The following is a 20,281-nucleotide window of genomic DNA, read 5'->3' as shown; positions in this document are numbered from 1 at the left end:
GTTGTTATCGACATCTGGTGAGAATTTCATGTCAATAGCACCTTTAGAAATATATTTACTTATAGAATTGGTGACTTGTTCAATACTTATTTCATCCATTGTATGTGCCCATCGGTGACCACTGTAAGCATGGATGCCGAGGCAACCATCCACAATAGGGAACCACTATAAGGAAACATGTACTGTAGGCTATGTATTTCTTTGAATAACAAAGTGTGATCCAGCTCACTCACGTTGAAGTAGCTAGTGAGTTCTCAGCTTAATGGAAAAATCACTCCTGCTCAGTGGTAGCAAGGCAGGAATATCCAGCTATTTTTGGATAAAAAATTGTAAAAAAAAAAAATGTATTCGTACAATTGAATAAAACAGAACATTCCCAGTACTGTATATAAAGACAAACAATAAATGTAGGAGCTTTTTTCGAACTGAATCTCAGATTCAGTATTAACTATGTAGGACAAGCGCTCACATTTTTTTCTATAGTACTGAGAATGTTCTGTTTTATTCAATTCTACAAAAAAATTTTTTTTTTGCAATTTTTTATCCAAAGGCCGACTGGATATCCCTACCTTTCCCTATGCATTTTTTTGCAGTAGCCCTCTGTATAGAAATGCACAGTCCTGTACAGTTAAACTGTACGCAGGCACGTACCTGTCAAACGGAAGCCAGAGGATTATGATTACACTTCTGGCCTCTGTTTGGTACATGGTGGCCTGTGGCAACATTACAGTATATGTCGGGAAAAGCTTCTGGTGTATACTGTAAGCTAGGTGTACAGACCAAGCCTTTCCCTACCAGGAATCCCAAGAACCCGCAGATTCATTAAGTTCCAGTGAACACAGCAACAACAATACCTGTCACTTTCAAATTAGGGAAAATGAAATAATTTCGACTCACTCAAAAAAATAGGTGATAATTGTGTGATCTCTGCACATCCAACCACACAGATCCCCATCATCCTGGGTCATAGTGCAAATGTGTGATCTGACCCACCCTTCATTTACTGTCTATAGGAAGGGTGGTCATGCATGGGAACAACTGCTTGCAAATAAATGGTCTTTTTTTTATTTTGCATTATTATGTTTGTTTGCATGATTGTTATGACAGCTACTGCAACAATAAGGCCAGAGATTTTCTATATTCACGCCTGAATATAGGAGAATTAGGAAGAGGGAGTGGGCGTGCTTTGTTGTGAGCATGCTCGATGACATGCAGCGGTCACTTTTCAGGGGGATTAAACAGGAAACGAGTATTATCTTTCATTATAACCCTGCCCTCTGATGGTAAGTTGACTACTGACCCCGCACCAGTGTACACAGCACAAACTAAAAGAGCATGTTCCAAAATTGTAAGTTATTTCCTTTCCATAAGATAGGGGATCATTCTGATCTCCGGGGGTCCGACCTCTGGGAGTCCCGAGAAGGGGGTTACCGTATGTAAAGCCCCGGCCTGAATGGAGCAGAGGTGCACATGCTCAGCCTCCACTCCATTCATTGTCAATGGATCTGCTGGAAATAGCCGAGTGCTGCCTGCACTTGTACTTGTTTTCTTTTTTACCTTTTAAGTATAAATTTGAATTGTGTATATAGTATCTATACTTTGCATATTTTATTAATATTTTTAATTGTTCCCCTTTTTTTTAATATAGCATGCTTGAAGATGATCTGAAGCTGAGCAGTGACGAGGAGGACAGTGAACAGGTACCGTATAAGTACATTCACATAGTAACACTAATTGGAATTCATTGGCCACAAATCAAGTAAACTGCAATGTCTGACCTTAAAGACCCCAAATCAATAAGACACTCAACGGGTAATTAGTAATAATACCTATAATAGCTTTGTGTATATCATCGGAGTCATTAAACAATACAATTTCTAAGGCCACAAATCCCTAGAAAATAGCATCAAGGAGACTAATGTTTAGTGTGATTAACTTACAATTGGCGAGGACAATATGGATTTCTTAGTATTATATTTGCCTTAGATGTACATAAAAAGGAACATAAGAGGTATATAAAGCAAAACCAGCCATGGTCAGTTTTAACCATTTCATTGCCAAATTTGATTGAGCATTTTTTACCTCTAAGGTCAAAGGGCTGAACAAAGTTCCAACATGGAAAATAAAATATGGGCGAAAGTAAATGTGACATTTTTTCGCTAAAATGTATCTTTTTCAGTCTATGACCACTTATTTATTTATATAATATCTTTTTTAATAATAACAATAATAATAATAATAATCTCCTGATCATCACACAGCTGCTGTATGTAACGTCTGATGTGTCCCATAAAAAAGCCCAAGTTCTAATGTTTAGTCGCTGTTAGTGGTTTATGTGGTTGGATGCTGATTGTATATCTAGCTTCATAACCAGTGTTGTCTTTCTTGGAATGATGTTGTCTATCGACTACTCGGATATTTTTCCTTTATGACTGATACATGCAGTCTGTTATGATATGTTCTTTTTGCATTATTGTAATTTTGCGCTCACATGGATGTGCAGCCATGTTTTATACATAGCCTTGACAAGTCTGCCAGAATGGAAGATGCTTTAGCCATTTGACTATTCACTCTTTTTAATTAAGGAATCTTGAGTTGAGATCCCCTGTTATGTGATCTGGGCAGGAGTCATCACAATGGCACAATATTAAAGGGAATCTGTCAGCAGGTTTTGCTATGCAATCTGAGAGCACCATGGTATAGGGGAGAGACCCTAATTCCAGGGATGTCACTTACTGGACTGTGTTTTGCTGTTTCAATGCAATCAGTGTTATATCAGTAGTAGATTATAACTACAGGACAACTGGCCTCGTGCCTCCTGGTCCAGCCACACCCCCAGCACTGATTAGCAGCTCTCTTTCACTATACAGTATACACAGAAAGCTGCCAATCCATTGTATCAGAACTGCTGCATCCAGTAAACTAAGTGATGCATCACTGGAATCAGGGTCTCAGTCCCTACATCATGCTGCTGTCATATTGCATAGCAAAAAACTGTTGACAGATTCCTTTTAAGCCTCTTGCACAAATAACATAATAGTTATTTTAGTCTTGTGCAAATTCATCTCACAGGGTTTTTTGCTATGATAGACATTTATCACTTATCAAAAAGATAGCTGATAAATGCTTGATTACTGGAGGCCATACTGTTGTGATCCCCAAGATAAGAACAGCATCCCTAAGCCCCTACTCCTCACAGCAGTCATGCACCATTCCACTTCATTCAATGTCTATGAGGCTGATGTAAACTGAAGAGCAATGTACCGTACTTGGTTAGTCCCATGGACTTTGGATGGACTGGCAGCATGCATACTGTCACGCAGTGCCTTGGGACTGTGGGCACTTACCAGGTCCCTAGAACTAGGGGCTCCCTAGTCTATGCCTATCCCCCAGATTACTCCTTAAAATGGAGATGCCTGGTTCACTTCCCTTGTTATGTTCCTATATTAACCCTTATCTGTCCCCTCCTCCACCCAGAGCGGTGGGAAGCCAAAGTGTATAGGAATACACTAATCAGACAAACAAGGGAAGACGAACAGGAATAAATGAAAATCCTGCAAAATACTCTCACCAAACAACAGAGCGAAACATAGGGGAGTAAAAGGAAGGAGAAACCAAATAGGAGAGGATGAGGATGTGCACACAAACAAAACTCCAAGCAACAATCTCCTGAACAAATCTCCAAATGGCAACTCTATCCATGAACTACACCTCCAACTCCTAACCAGGCAATAAGAACTAACACTAATTCCTAAGTGCCAGAGACGAGCATATATAGCAGAGGGGAATGGCCAACACTGAACAGCTGAGACAATCCAGATAGGAAAGATCCAGGAGCTTCAACTGAACAGATTAACCCTTGCACTGCAAGCAAGGAAAAAAACTGCACTGTTTAATAAGATGGTGAAGTACTTCAAACCAGTGCAGGAGTTTGTGAAAACCAGATGCCGCAATCTTCTGGCTAGTCTCTGTTGCGGTATCCCTGTGACACATGCTTGACTGCAGCTTGGAGGAAAATGGGCCTTAAAGAGTTTGTACCAAGATTTAGTTATCTCCTATCTGCTGGATGAGGAATAGCATCCTGATTGCTTGGAGTCCAACTGTGGAGACCCCTACCGATGCTGAGAATGGGGCTCTGAAAAACTGTATACGGATGTAGCAGAGGTTGAGCGTGTGAACCTCTGCTCCATTCATTCTTTATGGAACTGAAAGAGATAGCTGAGCAATACGCTTGGCCATCTCCAATGGTCCCAAAGAGAATTAATACAATGGAGGCTCACATACTCAACCTCTGTTTTATTCAGATTCAGCTCTTCAGAGCCCTGTTCTCGAAAAAGGTGGAGGACCCATCAGTTGGTCCTCCAGCGTTACCCCCTATCCTTAGATATTTATCACCCATTCTATGGATCAATGAGAAATGTCTCTAGTGAGAAAACCTATTTAATCATTATGCAACTTTCTAACATACTATGTATTTGAAGGGCTCACCATTTTTCAATATCTCTGCTTGCTGTAAGTGAATTAATACATTTGTGTTTACATTCAGAAGCTGATTTCTGATTTTTAAGTACTAGAATCATTTCATCAGAGGAAATCACAGCCATGCGACATACCTGAGAGTACACCCATATTTAAGACTTGTTTTCCTTAGATAATAAAATATTGTATTCTAACCAGTGATACAAAAATGGCCATGATACAAAAACTAATTTGTGTGTGTATATATATATATATATATATATATATATATATATATATATACATATATATATATATATACAGTACAGACCAAAAGTTTGGACACACCTTATTTAAAGATTTTTCTGTATTTTCATGACTTTGAAAATTGTACATTCACACTGAAGGCATCAAAACTATGAATTAACACATGTGGAATTATATACTTAACAAAAAAGTGTGAAACAACTGAAAATATGTCTTTTATTCTAGGTTCTTCAAAGTAGCCACCGTTTGCTTTGATGACTGTTTTGCACACTCTTGGCATTCTCTTGATGAGCTTCAAGAGGTAGTCACCGGAAATGGTCTTCCAACAATCTTGAAGGAGTTCCCAGAGATGCTTAGCACTTGTTGGCCTTTTGCCTTCACTCTGCGGTCCAGCTCACCCCAAACCATCTTGATTGGGTTCAGGTCTGGTGACTGTGGAGGACAGGTCATCTGGCGTAGCACCCCATCACTCTCCTTCTTGGTCAAATAGCCCTTACATAGCCTGGAGGTGTGTTTGGGGTCATTGTCCAATTGAAAAATAAATGATGGTCCAACTAAACGCAAACCGGATGGAATAGCATGCCGCTGAAAGATGCTGTGGTAGCCATGGTGGTTCAGTATGCCTTCAATTTTGAATAAATCCCCAACAGTGTCACCAGCAAAGCACCCCCACACCATCACACCTCCTCCTTCATGCTTCACGGTGGGAACCAGGCATGTAGAGTCCATCCGTTCACCTTTTCTGTGTCGCACAAAGACACGGTGGTTGGAACCAAAGATCTCAAATTTGGACTCATCAGACCAAAGCACAGATTTCCACTGGTCTAATGTCCATTCCTTGTGTTCTTTAGCCCAAACAAGTCTTTTCTGCTTGTTGCCTGTCCTTAGCAGTGGTTTCCTAGCAGCCACTTTACCATGAAGGCCTGCTGCACAAAGTCTCCTCTTAACAGTTGTTGTAGAGATGTGCCTGCTGCTAGAACTCTGTGTGGCATTGACCTGGTCTCTATTCTGAGCTGCTGTTAACCTGCGATTTCTGAGGCTGGTGACTCGGATAAACTTATCCTCAGAAGCAGAGGTGACTCTTGGTCTTCCTTTCCTGGGGCGGTCCTCATGTGAGCCAGTTTCTTTGTAGCGCTTGATGGTTTTTGCATCTGCACTTGGGGACACTTTCAAAGTTTGCCCAATTTTTCAGACTGACTGACCTTCATTTCTTAAAGTAATGATGGCCACTCGTTTTTCTTCACTTAACTGCTTTTTTCTTGCCATAATACAAATTCTAACAGTCTATTCAGTAGGACTATCAGCTGTGTATCCACCAGACTTCTGCACAACACAACTGATGGTCCCAACCCCATTTATAAGGCAAGAAATCCCACTTATTAAACCTGACAGGGCACACCTGTGAAGTGAAAACCATTTCCGGTGACTACCTCTTGAAGCTCATCAAGAGAATGCCAAGAGTGTGCAAAGCAGTCATCAAAGCAAAAGGTGGCTACTTTGAAGAACCTAGAATATAAGACATATTTTCAGTTGTTTCACACTTTTTTGTTAAGTATATAATTCCACATGTGTTAATTCATAGTTTTGATGCCTTCAGTGTGAATGTACAATTTTCAAAGTCATGAAAATACAGAAAAATCTTTAAATGAGAAGGTGTGTCCAAACTTTTGGTCTGTACTGTATGTATATATATATATATATATATATACACTTACATACGGTATATGTGTATATATATTAACATTTTTATTATTATTTTATTATTATTATTATTTTTTTATATAAATCTTGATGTACTGGTCTTTATCCCTTTTCCCTGCTATCACCAACTTCTCCAGGACCAGTTAACGTTTCCTGCTTGCCATTTCCAATTGGTCCCAACCTGTTTAATGTAAGAAAGGTTTTATGCCGGATGCATTGCTTGCATCTCTGTCACATTGGAGATATTTATGGCCGTGCCAAGCATTCCATTAAATATGCTTTCCTTTGCTGTTTAATAGGGTTAGTTTGGATTAGACGAGCACTGTAAGTGAGGGCTTAGATCTGGAATCAATTTTCATTTACAGTTGAGCAGCAGCTATTGATGCCGGGCTCACAGCTCAATAAAAGATCTAAAGATATAGACTTCATACCTTTCTTTCAATATAAACAGCATAATCAGTCTCAAATGTTTTTGCAAAGGCACGAGTATTGACATTTTTTATTTAATAACTGTCTTTTAAGTTTTGAGTTATCAGCAGCCTGCAATGTTTCAATGATTTTTTCTCTGCGAATCATGCTGACCATCACAAAGGATATTTATAGGGCAGGTTCATTATAGCAAGCACGCATCTGTTTAACATTTCACGTGGGATTTCCTGCATTATTAAGTCATGCACTGTGCAGATTTTACAATTTTATGACAGTATTATTGAACGTACCAATGGTTTAGACTGCACTGAACCACAAAGCTTTCCATCTACAAGATAAAGTAACTTTTTGGGAAAGCAATCAAAGTTTCCTGCGTTTGGACATTTATAAAATCTACTCACTTGGGCCTCCCATGTTCTATTTAATTGGCCTTTTACATGTACTATAGCCTCTCCTAGTAATATTATAACATTGTGCTCCCTTTAGTCCATCCATAGATTTATAGTGCAGCTCTGGAGGAATCCATTAAAAAAAAACGTGATTTCTTCTCTTTAATAGTTTGGAACCTCAGTGTTCATCCTGTGGCTCTGATGTCCCTGTAAGGTTATATTCACACGGAGGTTTTGGAGTAGACATTGAGCATAAACTCTCCAAATCCTCCTTAAAATATCAAGACTTCTCAAAATCATGCAGTTTTCACTCATTTTCTGTGCTAAAAACTCTTCAAAAAGACTCAGTGTGCACCCACCCAAAGGCATATGCACGCACCATCTCCTAATCTTTGCCGTACCCACCAAATTTTGCAAGCAGAAGATGCTTCAGGAAACACGGTTGTGTTTTTCCTGAAACATTTTTGGGGATCATCTTTTCAAAAAATTTTTGTGCCAACAATTTTTTTTATTTTTTACTTGTATATATAAAATAGTGAGTGTCTCCCAAGCGGAAAATGCCCGAAGAATGGTCAGGTCACTTCTTTCAGCCACTTTGTGACTTTTGAAACGTGAAGCTGTTGAATGACACTCAAAAAACTGAACGTGTCAACAGCAAGTCATCTTTACATTGCTGCGTACATGTTTATTTTTTTGTTAGTATTTCTTTAGTGCTTTTTCAGGCAGGTTACAGAGTCGCCTAAAATATTTGCCGTATGCACATACCCTGAAGGTTTATTTATTGAATGCTAGCTTGATGTTAGTTTTCGAGACGAATAAAGCACGACACTTCAGTATTCCCTGCCCCAGTAGGATCCTATCCCAGTACCGTACATAGAAATCATGGGGCCCCATAGCAGAAGTTCTAATTGGGTTCCCCCCCCAAAAAAATGCATAAAAAAAATTAAATATTTGCCGGGGTCACAGAAGAGCATATGTCACAACTTTCCAGCTTTTACATAGTAATTTTCCTCCTGCTTAAGTCCTAGATCCCTCTTCCATTGCCCCTATAAAGTGTGATGCAAAGAAAAGGGTCCCCAAGCACAGTATGATACCCCCATGGTGAATTCCTCCACATGCATAGTATATTGACCCTACTATACCACACTTCAACTCCCAAGGCAAATTATGGTGACCCCGACACAGTATGATCCCAACTGTGACCCCCACACATCCCTCCATGCAGTATAATGGGCCCCATATGGTAAAATGCAGCCCCTATAGGGTATAATGCCACCCCCACAGGGTAAAATGCAGCCTCTATAGGGAACAATGCATACCCCATAGGGTATAATGCAGCCCTTACAGGGTAAAATGCAGCCCCATATAGTATAATGCAACCCACAGTCCTCCAGTATTATGGACACCGCATACTCACTGATTTTAAAATAAATACCTACATGTTCACCTCTCCTCCCCATTCCCCTGCTGTGTCGCTCTCTGCAGCGCATCTCAGCAGCTCCTCTGCTTGACACAGCGTGGTGCCATGAAGTGACGTCATTGTGCCCGCTGTATCAGAGGCAGAGGGGGAATGATGTAAGAGGGAGTGTCACAGGCTGTGCTCTCCTCCATCATTGCTTTCAACTGTATCGGTACCTGCCAAGCTGGTGAAGCTGGCTGGCCGGAGGTGGGGTGCCCGGCAAGGGCGCTGACACCAGGTTCCCCCAGCTCACGGGCCCCATAGCAGTCGCATGGCCTGCCGCCATTGGCTGTACGCCACTGTCCTGTCCCTTTTAGCATGTAAAGTAAACTTGGCACACGGATATGAAAACAGTAGATATTTAATTGTGCAGGCAATACAAAATAGATGTTCCGGTCCTGAAATGGACCTTCTTAAGTAACATGGATTGCACAGGTAAAAGGAGATCATAAGCGACAGCGCAAGTGACAGCCAGCAGCAGCTGCAGTGGAGACATGCAAAATGAGGAATTGTAAGTTCATAATGCTATATAATATGATGATTGCAATGTAATAAGAGGATAGAAACTTTGATGGGAGGAGGAGGAGGAGTGCTTCTTTAACAAAAGCAATCGGAGCTCAATTCCAACTCATGCTGTTAGAAGCAGATGCCAACTATATAACATAGCCGGCATCTACCACGTGTGGAGGGAGAAATATCATTATCAGTCCTAGTGGTCTAAATTTTAATAATATATATCCCAGAATTCACATGTATAAAGAGATTCCCATAAAGAATATTATTCCTGTATGTCTTCAGTGCCAGCAGCCACATTCTCACAATCCACAGTATTTTCCTAGTTCCACTAGAATGTACGTTAAATTTAAATGTGCTTTATTTTTCTTCATTAATGAGCTAATCTGCTGTCTTCTAAATGGTATAACGAAAGGACCCCTTTGCACAGTTAATCATCATCAGACTTTGGCACGGTGTTTTTATAACACTGATTGGACTGGGAAGTTCATTCATTTAGACTTGAAAATGCACCATTAAAATCAATGGCAGGGATGATTTATTTTGAGAGATTCCAGGGTTCCAGTAGGTGTTCTGTTCTTTGTATCCTGGCGATTGTCACTTTGGGAGAAAAGTTATTCCTGTAAAATATAAAATTCTAATGTTGTTACATTTTATGCGCACAGTTTATTCTAAAATATTGTATGTTATAATCTCTGCAGATTTGTTATTATTCTGTTAAATTAAGGATATAAGTCCATGCGCATGACACTGCCACATGCATAAACTACTGTATATGGGGCACAGCGTTCTCGTACAATGGACAGGTGTACAGTACATTGTACTCTCTCTTACATGTAAAGTTTCAAGAGTAGAGATGAGTGGACCCATGGAAATTTTGGTTCTGGTACCCGACTGAACTTTAGCCCAAAGTTCGGTTCGGGTACCAGAACTGTTCCCGAACCTGAACCCCATTGAAATCCAAGAGAGAGCTCTCTCTCTCATCCCCAGACTCCCAAACTGTTAAACAGACTTCCAGAAGAAATCCATATTCGGAGTTCAGCATCAGACACTATGTAAATTACTTGATGAAATATATCAATTTTTGCACATTGTCAATATAAAAAGCTGTTCGCCAAACTTAGAGGAACATGAAGCTTAGGCTGTCCACACCATATTACAGATCTTTAAACTATTATTCGTAACATGACTAAGTATATGAGGCATTACTTCTATGGTCAGGCCTTAGTAAGTGTATCAATCGCTCATGAAAGTAAAATTAAAGGATTTGTACAACTTTAACATTTTTTTTTTTATTTTCCTCTTGTTTTTCAAACACAAAATGAACCAACATTTTCAATCGTCTTTATTATAAGTTTCTTCTTATTTTGTGGATGCAGAGTCTGTAAAACTTCTTCACATAGCTGACTGTGATGCTGCTTCTGACATAGATGGGGCAGGGATTTTAAAGAAATCATACATACGCTGCATCATTGTAGAGAAAACAGTGAACTCATAGCGTAATATGTAAGGAGGGAGTGTGTAGAGAAATCACACAGAAACAGAGCCTGTGCCAGCAGAGAGGGGATTCACACAAGGGATGTATAAAAAGAGGAAGGCAGTACACAAATTAAACTTTATAAGAGAATAGTAGCTGGTGAAGACATTAGTACTTTAGATTAAAAAAAATATACAAAACTATAAACAGCTGTTTTCTTATTCATTGTATTGTATTGTTTTTATGTTATATTATTAAAACATTTTTCAGATATTTTAGTAAATTTAAAGTACAAAATAGTTGAACACACTCTTTTGATAATGCACATATAAGAATACTTGAATAGTTTTATACACAAAATTGTTTACCCAGTTATCTTAGAAAATATATTTTAATATATGAAACTTATAGGGCTTCCGGGATAAATGTTTGACTGCTAGGCTGATCAGGAAGGAGAAAGAAAAGAGACCTAATTGTCCAGGGAAGGAGATCTTAAAGGGGCCTCACATGATATTAAATTGCTTTAGTTAGTTAAAGAGCCTAACAATATGCAAGATTGTGCCAATTCTGAAGGAAAAGATATGGACGGCACATTGAAAAATCATACTTTGACCTAATGCTGCTAGGCAAAAATTTTAAAAACTGAATATGAAGTTCCTAGTTTAACATCAGACTGTATGAAACCCACTACCACGTCATGGAGGTTCAATGTGAGGTGGCAGTGGGTTTCATACAGTCTGATCAGAATGTTGAACTAAGCCTCTTGTTCAGTTTTTTCAAGTTTTCCCTAGCAGCATTAGATCAATGTGTTATTTTTGGATGTGTGGTCCATGTATTTTCCTACAGCATGGACAATAAGCAACATTGTGATTGACTTGTTTTACTTATATCTGCTGTCATTCTACTGCTAAGAAAACTTTTATCTTGCATAGTATACAGCTTGTTTCTAAAGAGAGTGGCCACCAGAGCCTGGCTAAGTATGCAGTAGCTAAATTTCAAGGTGAGGAGTTAACTCTTGAGACACCAGCCACCTCCCTCTCTCCAGCCCATTCATTTCTATAGAACAGTTAGCTGTTCATCTCCCTCATCCTGTCAGTTCCTTGCCATGCTGCTCTTATCATTTCTGCTAAATCACCAGCCCCCATCATCTGCATTTTCCAGAGCAGTTTTCCTAATCACTGCTCTCACTTTCCCAGCCATATGCTTGCTCAAAGGCCCTGTTACATCTATATGGAAATATAATGATAACAGTGTATACTTCAGCACAAGCCACTGACAGACTGTTAATATGTCACTGTAGCATAAGCTCAGCAGTAGGACAATAACCCAAAACCATCACTAAAGGAGGAGTGCTTGCCTCACCAGTAACAAGCTTGAGCTATGCTACTGCTCAAGACACAACTTGAGAATAACCCTTTAAGGAGTAAAAGCACCATGTATATTGAATACATGTACCTTATATGACCACACTGAAAAGTCACTGATGGCTACCAGCATATGATGCAAGCGAAACACCTGGATTATCCTTTTAGGAGGCTCTTTTTAAATGTGAAAGGATTATATAGTTTAAATCAAATCTCAAATTAAAAAGTAATAAAATTAATTTTCCTACAAAGTAAAGACGGTATTCAGTAATATATTATGTAGAAGGTAACTTTTTGCTATATATTATTATTATTATTCTATATATTATTATTTCATATATTAATATTTTATGAACAGCCTAGACGTTGTCATATGATTTTTAGACAAAAGAATCGAAATGACAGCACTTTGGATTATTCTGCTAGATTGCTTCATACAAATACATCCCATGATGCTTTAGCGGGAGCCCTAATTTCTGGAAAATGACAGCTCCAAATAAGCCATTGGAGAGCGTCCAGCAATGATAATAGCAAATTTCACCTCGCATTTGCATGAGAAAAAAGGTTTTTGTCCCACTTTACATTAAACATATGTGATATTCTGGGGTATTGGAGTATGGCTTGTGTTCCATAATTATGCATGATTGTTCAGGGGGAAAAAAAAAAAATTCACCAGTGAAAACTCCAGCTGCTTAAACAGTTTGATAGACTGAAGCTATTCTACCGCCGGTGCCCCCAGCTGTGTTGCTTAGCAACATTTTAATTCAAGAAGAATCGAAGGAGATGCGGTCCCTGTGGAGAGGGAAACAGAAATAAGAGGCCCGTTGACAGATGATCTCAGTTGTTTCTTCTAATATACTGTGAAGATCACTGGCTCTTTTCATGAATGATAAATGGACTGTACACAGATCAATGGGTTCAGCAATAAACTTGACCTAGCCTCTATGTCTAAGGCAAGCTGAAGGGCCCTGGAATTTACTCATTTGGATGATTTGGTGTTTGTTTTTTTTTTGTTATTTTTCAACAGTTTCACGAGATGAAATTGATCCAAACATTTGGCGATAACTTGGCCTTTTTTACCGTTAGTAAATATTAATAGTCTCCCACATGGAGCCGTGTAAACCCTCGCGGCTCCTTCCTCGTGCCACCGTAACCTTCGAAAAGCAGACCGTGTCATTAAACTGCATGTTCAATCAGCTAATAAACCAGAATTTTTGGGAAGAAAGACGCTAAGGATTTTCGTCAGCCCTAGAACTGCAAAAAAAAATGTGATTAAAGAGTGCGGATTAAGACGCCAGCTCATTCATATCCAGATAGTGATTACCCACTAGGGATCCCAGGTTAAAGCCTGCAGCTATGAGGAAGGGAGGAGGAGCGGAGAAGCCATACACAGATTTGGAATTTGTTTTATGGCTACTATGTGTTTAGGCTCTCATCATTCTTTTTTTGTTGCTTTATTTACAGCCGTGATTCATGGTAGTTTTATAGCGTTGATGAGAGAAAGATGGTACAAAATGTAATACAGCTCTATCTAATGTAAGGTTAAGTCAACCATTTCCCTCTCGGAAATACATAATGTAATACATAATGAAATCTCATGTGAGGAAATGTGTCATGTCCATAAATTGTATTGCATTGATGATAAGAGCGATCTTGGAATTGCATCATGGGTGAATCTCAAATAAAATGCTATTATCACAAAAGGGCTTTTCAATGGAGCAATGGAAATCCCTGTCACTGACTGTTCTGATGCCATCAGCAGAATATTGATGGTTTATCACAGCCTGTGTTATTTTTACCTTGCCAAATTAGGAGAGCTAGTGTGCTGGTGAGATTGTCTTAAAGGTATTGTCTACCCCTATAGTAATTTTGAAAAAGAGACCATTCAGCTTTAATTAATAAATATATTTCTAAAGGTGCTATTGACATGAAATTCTCACCAGATGTCAGTAACAACCCATCCAATCGACATAGGAAAGATATCAAACCATAGATATCCATAAATTAAGTTATGTGTAACATTGAGAAATGACACAGAGAAAAAGTATTGAACACGCTTACTGAAATTTAATTAATACATCGCACAAAAGCCTTTGTTGGTGATGACATCTTCAAGACTCCTCCTGTGGAGAAACTAGTCGCAGGCATTGCTCAGGTGTGATTTTGGCCCATTTTTCCACATAAACACTCTTCAAATCCTGAAGGTTTTATAAGCTCCTTCTATGAACTCTGAACTTTAGTTCCTTCAATAAATTTTCTCTTGGATTTAGGTCAGGTGATTGGCTGGGCCATTCTAGCAGCTTTATTTTCTTTCACCGAAACCAGTTGAGAGTTTCCTTGGCTGTCTGTTTGAGATCATTGTCTTGCTGAAATGTCCACCCTCGTTTCATCTTCATCATCCTAGTAGATGGCAGCAGATTTTTATCAAGAATGTCTCTGTACATTTGTCCATTCATCCTTCCTTCAAATTTCTGAAATTTGCCAGTGCCATTTTCTATAAACAGTCTAGCACCATGATTTTCCCACTTTCAAACTTCACTGTTGGTATGGCGTTTGTGGGGTGATATGCAGTGCCTCTTGGCCTCCAAACATGGTGTGTATTATGGCATCCAAAGAGTTACATTTTTGTCTCATCTGACCAGACTATATTCTCCCAGTACTTCACAGACCTGTCTATATGTTGTTGAGCAAACTTTAAACACGCTTGAACATGCTTTTTGTTCAGCAATGGAGTCTTGCGTGTGAGTGTACATACTGGCCATGGAGAGTGAATATATTACTTATAGTTTTCTTTGAAACAATTGTACCTGCTGATTCCAGGTCTTTCTGTAGCTCTCCACAGGTGATCCTTGGCTTTTGGACAACTCTTCTGATAATTCTTTTCACTCCTCTGTCTGAAATCTTGTGGGCAGCACAAATAATGTTCTTTCCACTTCGGGATTATGGCCCCAACAGTGCTCACTAGAACCTTCACTAGTTTAGAAATCCTTCTGTAACTAATGCCATCAGTATCACTGGTTTTACCCATCATGAAATGTTTGTGTGGCACCCTGGTAATTGGATACCTATTTATAGGCCATCAGTTGAAGCAGCTGATATTATTTTTCCCTAAGTAGCATGATTGCTTTCTAATTATTGATAGATTTCAGCTGGTGTCATGACTTTCCATGGCTTTTTGTGCCTCTCTTTTTTCATGTGTTAAATACTTTTTCTCTGTGTCATTTCTCATTATTACACATAACTTAATTTATGGACATCTATGGTTTGATTTCTTTGCCTGTGGGGATTGGATGGGTTGTTATTGACATCTGGTGAGAATTTCATGTCACCTTTAGAAATATATTATTTCACCCGCTGTATGTATATGCAGTCATGGCCAAAAGTGTTGGCACCCTTGAAATTGTTCCAGAAAATGAAGTATTTCTCCCAGAAATTTATGTCAATTACACGTTTTGTTATACACATGTTTATTTCCTTTGTGTGTATTGGAACACCCCCCAAAAAAATAGAAAAATAGGCAAATTGGATATCATTTCACACAAAACCCCAAAAATGGGCTGAACAAAATTGTTGGCACCCTCAACTTAATATTTGGTTGCACATTGTTTGGAATAAATAACTCCAATCAATCATTTCCTATAACCATCAACAAGCTTCTTACAACTCTCAATTGTAATTTTTGACTAATCTTCTTTTGCAAACTGCTTCAGGTCTTTCATATTTGAAGGGTGGCTTCTCTCAACAGCAATTTTAAGATCTCTCCACAGGGGTTCAATGGGATTTAGATCCAGACTCATTGCTGACCACTTCAGTGTTCTCCAGCACTTTGTTTCCATCCATTTCTGAGTGCTTCTTGAAGTATGTTTTGGGTCATTGTCCTGTTGGAAGATCCATGACCTAGGACACATACCCAGCTTTCTGACACTGGGCACTACATTGCGACCCTAAATCCTTTTGTAATCTTCAGATTTTATGATGCCTTGCAGACAGTCAAGGCACCGAGTGCCAGAGGCAGAAAAACAACCCCAAAACATCTTTGAAACTCCACCATATTTGACTGTAGGTTCAGTGTTTTTTTCTTTGTAGGCCTCTTTCCTTTTTCAGTAATTAGTAGAATAATGTACTTTACTAAAAAGCTTAAATATTGGTCTTGTACAGTACAGACCAAAAGTTTGGATACACCTTCTCATTTAAAGATTTTTCTGTATTTTCTTGACTATGGAAATTGTACATTCACACTAAAGGCATCAAAACTATGAATTAACACATGTTGACTTATATACTTAACAAAAAAGTGTCAAACAACTGAAAATATGTCTTATATTCTAGGTTCTCTAAAGTAGCCACCTTTTGCTTTGATGACTGCTTTGCACACTCTTGGCATTCTCTTGATGAGCTTCAAGAGGTAGTCACCGGAAATGGTCTTCCAACAATCTTGAAGGAGTTCCCAGAGATGCTTAGCACTTGTTGGCCCTTTTGCCTTCACTCTGCGGTCCAGCTCACCCCAATCCATCTCGATTGGGTTCAGGTCTGGTGACTGTGGAGGCCAGGTCATCTGGCATAGCACCCCATCACTCTCCTTCTTGGTCAAATAGCCCTTACACAGCCTGGAGGTGTGTTTGGGGTCATTGTCCTGTTGAAAAATAAATGATGGTCCAACTAAACGCAAACCGGATGGAATAGCATGCCGCTGCAAGATGCTGTGGTAGCCATGCTGGCTCAGTATGCCTTCAATTTTGAATAAATCCCCAAAAGTGTCACCAGGAAAGCACCCCCACAACATCACACCTCCTCCTCCATGCTTCACGGTGGGAACCAGGCATGTAGAGTCCATCCGTTCACCTTTTCTGCGTCGCACAAAGATTGGAACCAAAGATCTCAAATTTGGACTCATCAGACCAAAGCACAGATTTCCACTGGTCTAATGTCCATTCCTTGTGTTCTTTAGCCCAAACTTGTCTCTTCTGCTTGTTGCCTGTCCTTAGCAGTGGTTTCCTAGCAGCTATTTTACCATGAAGGCCTGCTGCACAAAGTCTCCTCTTAACGGTTGTTGAAGAGATGTGTCTGCTGCTAGAACTCTGTGTGGCATTGACCTGGTCTCTAATCAGAGCTGCTGTTAACCTGCGATTTCTGAGGCTGGTGATTCGGATAAACTTATCCTCAGAAGCAGCGGTGACTCTTGGTCTTCCTTTCCTCGGGCGGTACTCATGTGAGCCAGTTTCTTTGTAGCGCTTGATGGTTTTTGCAACTGCACTTGGGGACACTTTCAAAGTTTTCCCAATTTTTCGGACTGACTGACCTTCATTTCTTAAAGTAATGATGGCCACTCGTTTTTCTTTACTTAGCTGCTTTTTTCTTGCCATAATACAAATTCTAACAGTCTATTAAGTAGGACTATCAGCTGTGTATCCACCAGACTTCTGCACAACACAACTGATGGTCCTAACCCCATTTATAAGGCAAGAAATCCCACTTATTAAACCTGACAGGGCACATCTGTGAAGTGAAAACCATTTCTGGTGACTACCTCTTGAAGCTCATCAAGAGAATGCCAAGAGTGTGCAAAGCAGTCATCAAAGCAAAAGGTGGCTACTTTGAAGAACCTAGAATATAAGACATATTTTCAGTTGTTTCACTCTTTTTTGGTAAGTATATAATTCCACATGTGTTAATTCATAGTTTTGATGCCTTCAGTGTGAATGTACAAGTTTCATAGTCATGAAAGTACAGATAAATCTTTAAATGAGAAGGTGTGTCCAAACTTTTGGTCTGTACTGTATGTCCACAAGGCGCTTTCCCAGAAGGATTTTGGCTTACGTACATTTTGGCAAACTGTAGTCTAGTTTTTTTATGTCTCTGTGTCTGCAGTGGGGTCCTCCTGGGTCTCCTGCCAAAGTGTTTCATTTAATTCAAATGTTGATGGATAGTTCACACTGATGCTGATGCACCCTGAACCAGCAGGACAGCTTGAATTTCTTTGGAACTTGATTGGGGCTGCTTATCCGCCATCCAGACTATCCTGCGTGGCAACCTTTCATCAATTTGTCTCTGCCATCCACGTCCAGGGAGATGAGCTATAGTGCCATGGGTTGTAAACTTCTTGATTAAATTGTGCACAGAGGACAAAGGAACATCAAGATCTCTGGAGATGGTCTTGTAAACTTGAGATTGTTGATAGTTTTCAACAATTTTGGTTCTCAAGTCCTCAGACATTTCACTTCTCCTCTTTCTGTTCTCCATGCTTAGTGCGGCACATATAGACACACAATGCAAAGATTGAGTCAACTTCTCCCCTTTTTATCTGGTTTCAGGTGTGATTTTCATGTTGCCCACACCTGTTACTTGCCACAGGTGAGTTTGAACGAGCATCTCGTGCTTGAAACAAAGTTGTTTATCCACAATTTTGGAAAGGTGCCAACAATTTTATCTGGGCCATTTTTGAGGCTTTGTGTGAAATGATGTCCAATTTGCCTTTTTTTCTCACAAAGGAAATAAATGTGTATAACAAAATGTGTTATTGCAATAATTTCTTGGGTGAAATGCTTCATTTTCTGGAACAATTTCAAGGGTGCCAACACTTTAGGCCATGGCTATATATATGTATATATATACACATATAAAACTACAAAAATATTCATATAGCACATATATATTTTTTCTTCAGTTGGGGACATAAGAGTATAAATTCCCCATTCAATATGCCAAGATTGTGAAGTGGATTACTTTAATATAATTATTGCCTGCACATGAAGACCAAAGAGTATTCACAAACCACCTACCATTATTAAAAATCAAATGTTATTTTTTAGTAATCATTATTAAAAATTATATATAGACATTATTTAATGAGGATCCAGTAAGAGATAGATCACATTAACAGCGCATTTATCCTCAAATATATGTACTAAAGATATAATTTGCTCCCATATATATCCGAATAAGTTGCCAGTGTTTCCAAAAGGCCAAAGTAATTAATGGTAGTAGATATTTGAAGGGGATGTCTATTGCTTACCCATAATGTGTATGAGGTCCTCCACAGGTGCCCAATCTGCGTTTAGCCTAAGTTGCTTTCTCCTCTGCTGCATGCTTTACATAATCCTAAATAAATAATCCACACTTGTGTATGTACATATACAGTACAGACCAAAAGTTTGGACACACCTTCTCATTTAAAGATTTTTCTGTATTTTCATGACTATGAAAATTGTACATTCACACTGAAGGCATCAAAACTTTGAATTAACACATGTGGGATTATATAGGTAACAAAAAAGTGTGAAACAACTGAAAATATGTCTTATATTCTAGGTTCTTCAAAGTAGCCACCTTTTGCTTTGATGACTGCTTTGCACTCTCTTGGCATTCTCTTGATGAGCTTCAAGAGGTAGTCACCAGAAATGTTTTTCTCTTCATAGGTGTGCCCTGTCAGGTTTAATAAGTGGATTTCTTGCCTTATAAATGGGGTTGGGACCATCAGTTGTGTTGTGCAGAAGTCTGGTGGATACACAGCTGATAGTGCTACTGAATAGACTGTTAGAATTTGTATTATGGCAAGAAAAACGCAGCTAAGTAAAGAAAAACGAGTGGCCATCATTACTTTAAGAAATGAAGGTCAGTCAGTGCGAAAAATTGGGAAAACTTTGAAAGTGTCCCCAAGTGCAGTTGCAAAAACCATCAAGTGCTACAAAGAAACTGGCTCACATGAGGACCGCCCCAGGAAAGGAAGACCAAGAGTCACCTCTGCTTCTGAGGATAAGTTTATCTGAGTCACCAGCCTCAGAAATCGCAGGTTAACAGCAGCTCAGATTAGAGACCAGGTCAATGCCACACAGAGTTCTAGCAGCAGACACATCTCTTCAACAACTGTTAAGAGGAGACATTGTGCAGCAGGCCTTCATGGTAAATTAGCTGCTAGGAAACCACTGCTAAGGACAGGCAACAAGCAGAAGATACTTGTTTGGGCTAAAGAACACAAGGAATGGACATTAGACCAGTGGAAATCTGTGCTTTGGTCTGATGAGTCCAAATTTGAGATCTTTGGTTCCAACCACCGTGTCTTTGTGCATCATAGAAAAGGTGAACGAATGGACTCTACATGCCTGGTTCCCACCGTGAAGCATGGAGGAGGAGGTGTGATGTGTGTGGGTGCTTTGCTGATGACACTGTTGGGGATTTATTCAAAATTGAAGGCATACGGAACCAGCAAGGCTACCACAGCATCTTG

General features: G+C 39.4%; 1 protein-coding gene across 3 annotated transcripts in view; it reads left to right on the top strand.

Moving 5' to 3' along the window:
- AFF2 (ALF transcription elongation factor 2) overlaps window positions 1-20,281 on the top strand; it is a 692,736-nt gene that overhangs the window by 489,340 nt on the left and 183,115 nt on the right. For all 3 annotated transcript variants that reach the window (XM_073641227.1, XM_073641226.1, XM_073641228.1), the window contains exon 8: window positions 1,649-1,700. In XM_073641227.1, coding sequence (XP_073497328.1) covers window positions 1,649-1,700 — 52 coding nt within the window. The remainder of the gene's footprint in view (window positions 1-1,648; window positions 1,701-20,281) is intronic.

Source organism: Phyllobates terribilis, unplaced genomic scaffold, assembly GCF_046119375.1.
Source record: "Phyllobates terribilis strain yellow unplaced genomic scaffold, ASM4611937v1 Scaffold_7__3_contigs__length_470593459, whole genome shotgun sequence".
NCBI lineage: Eukaryota > Metazoa > Chordata > Amphibia > Anura > Dendrobatidae > Phyllobates > Phyllobates terribilis.
Note: the sequence above shows the minus strand (reverse complement) of the source record. Positions and strands in the feature narration are given on the sequence as shown.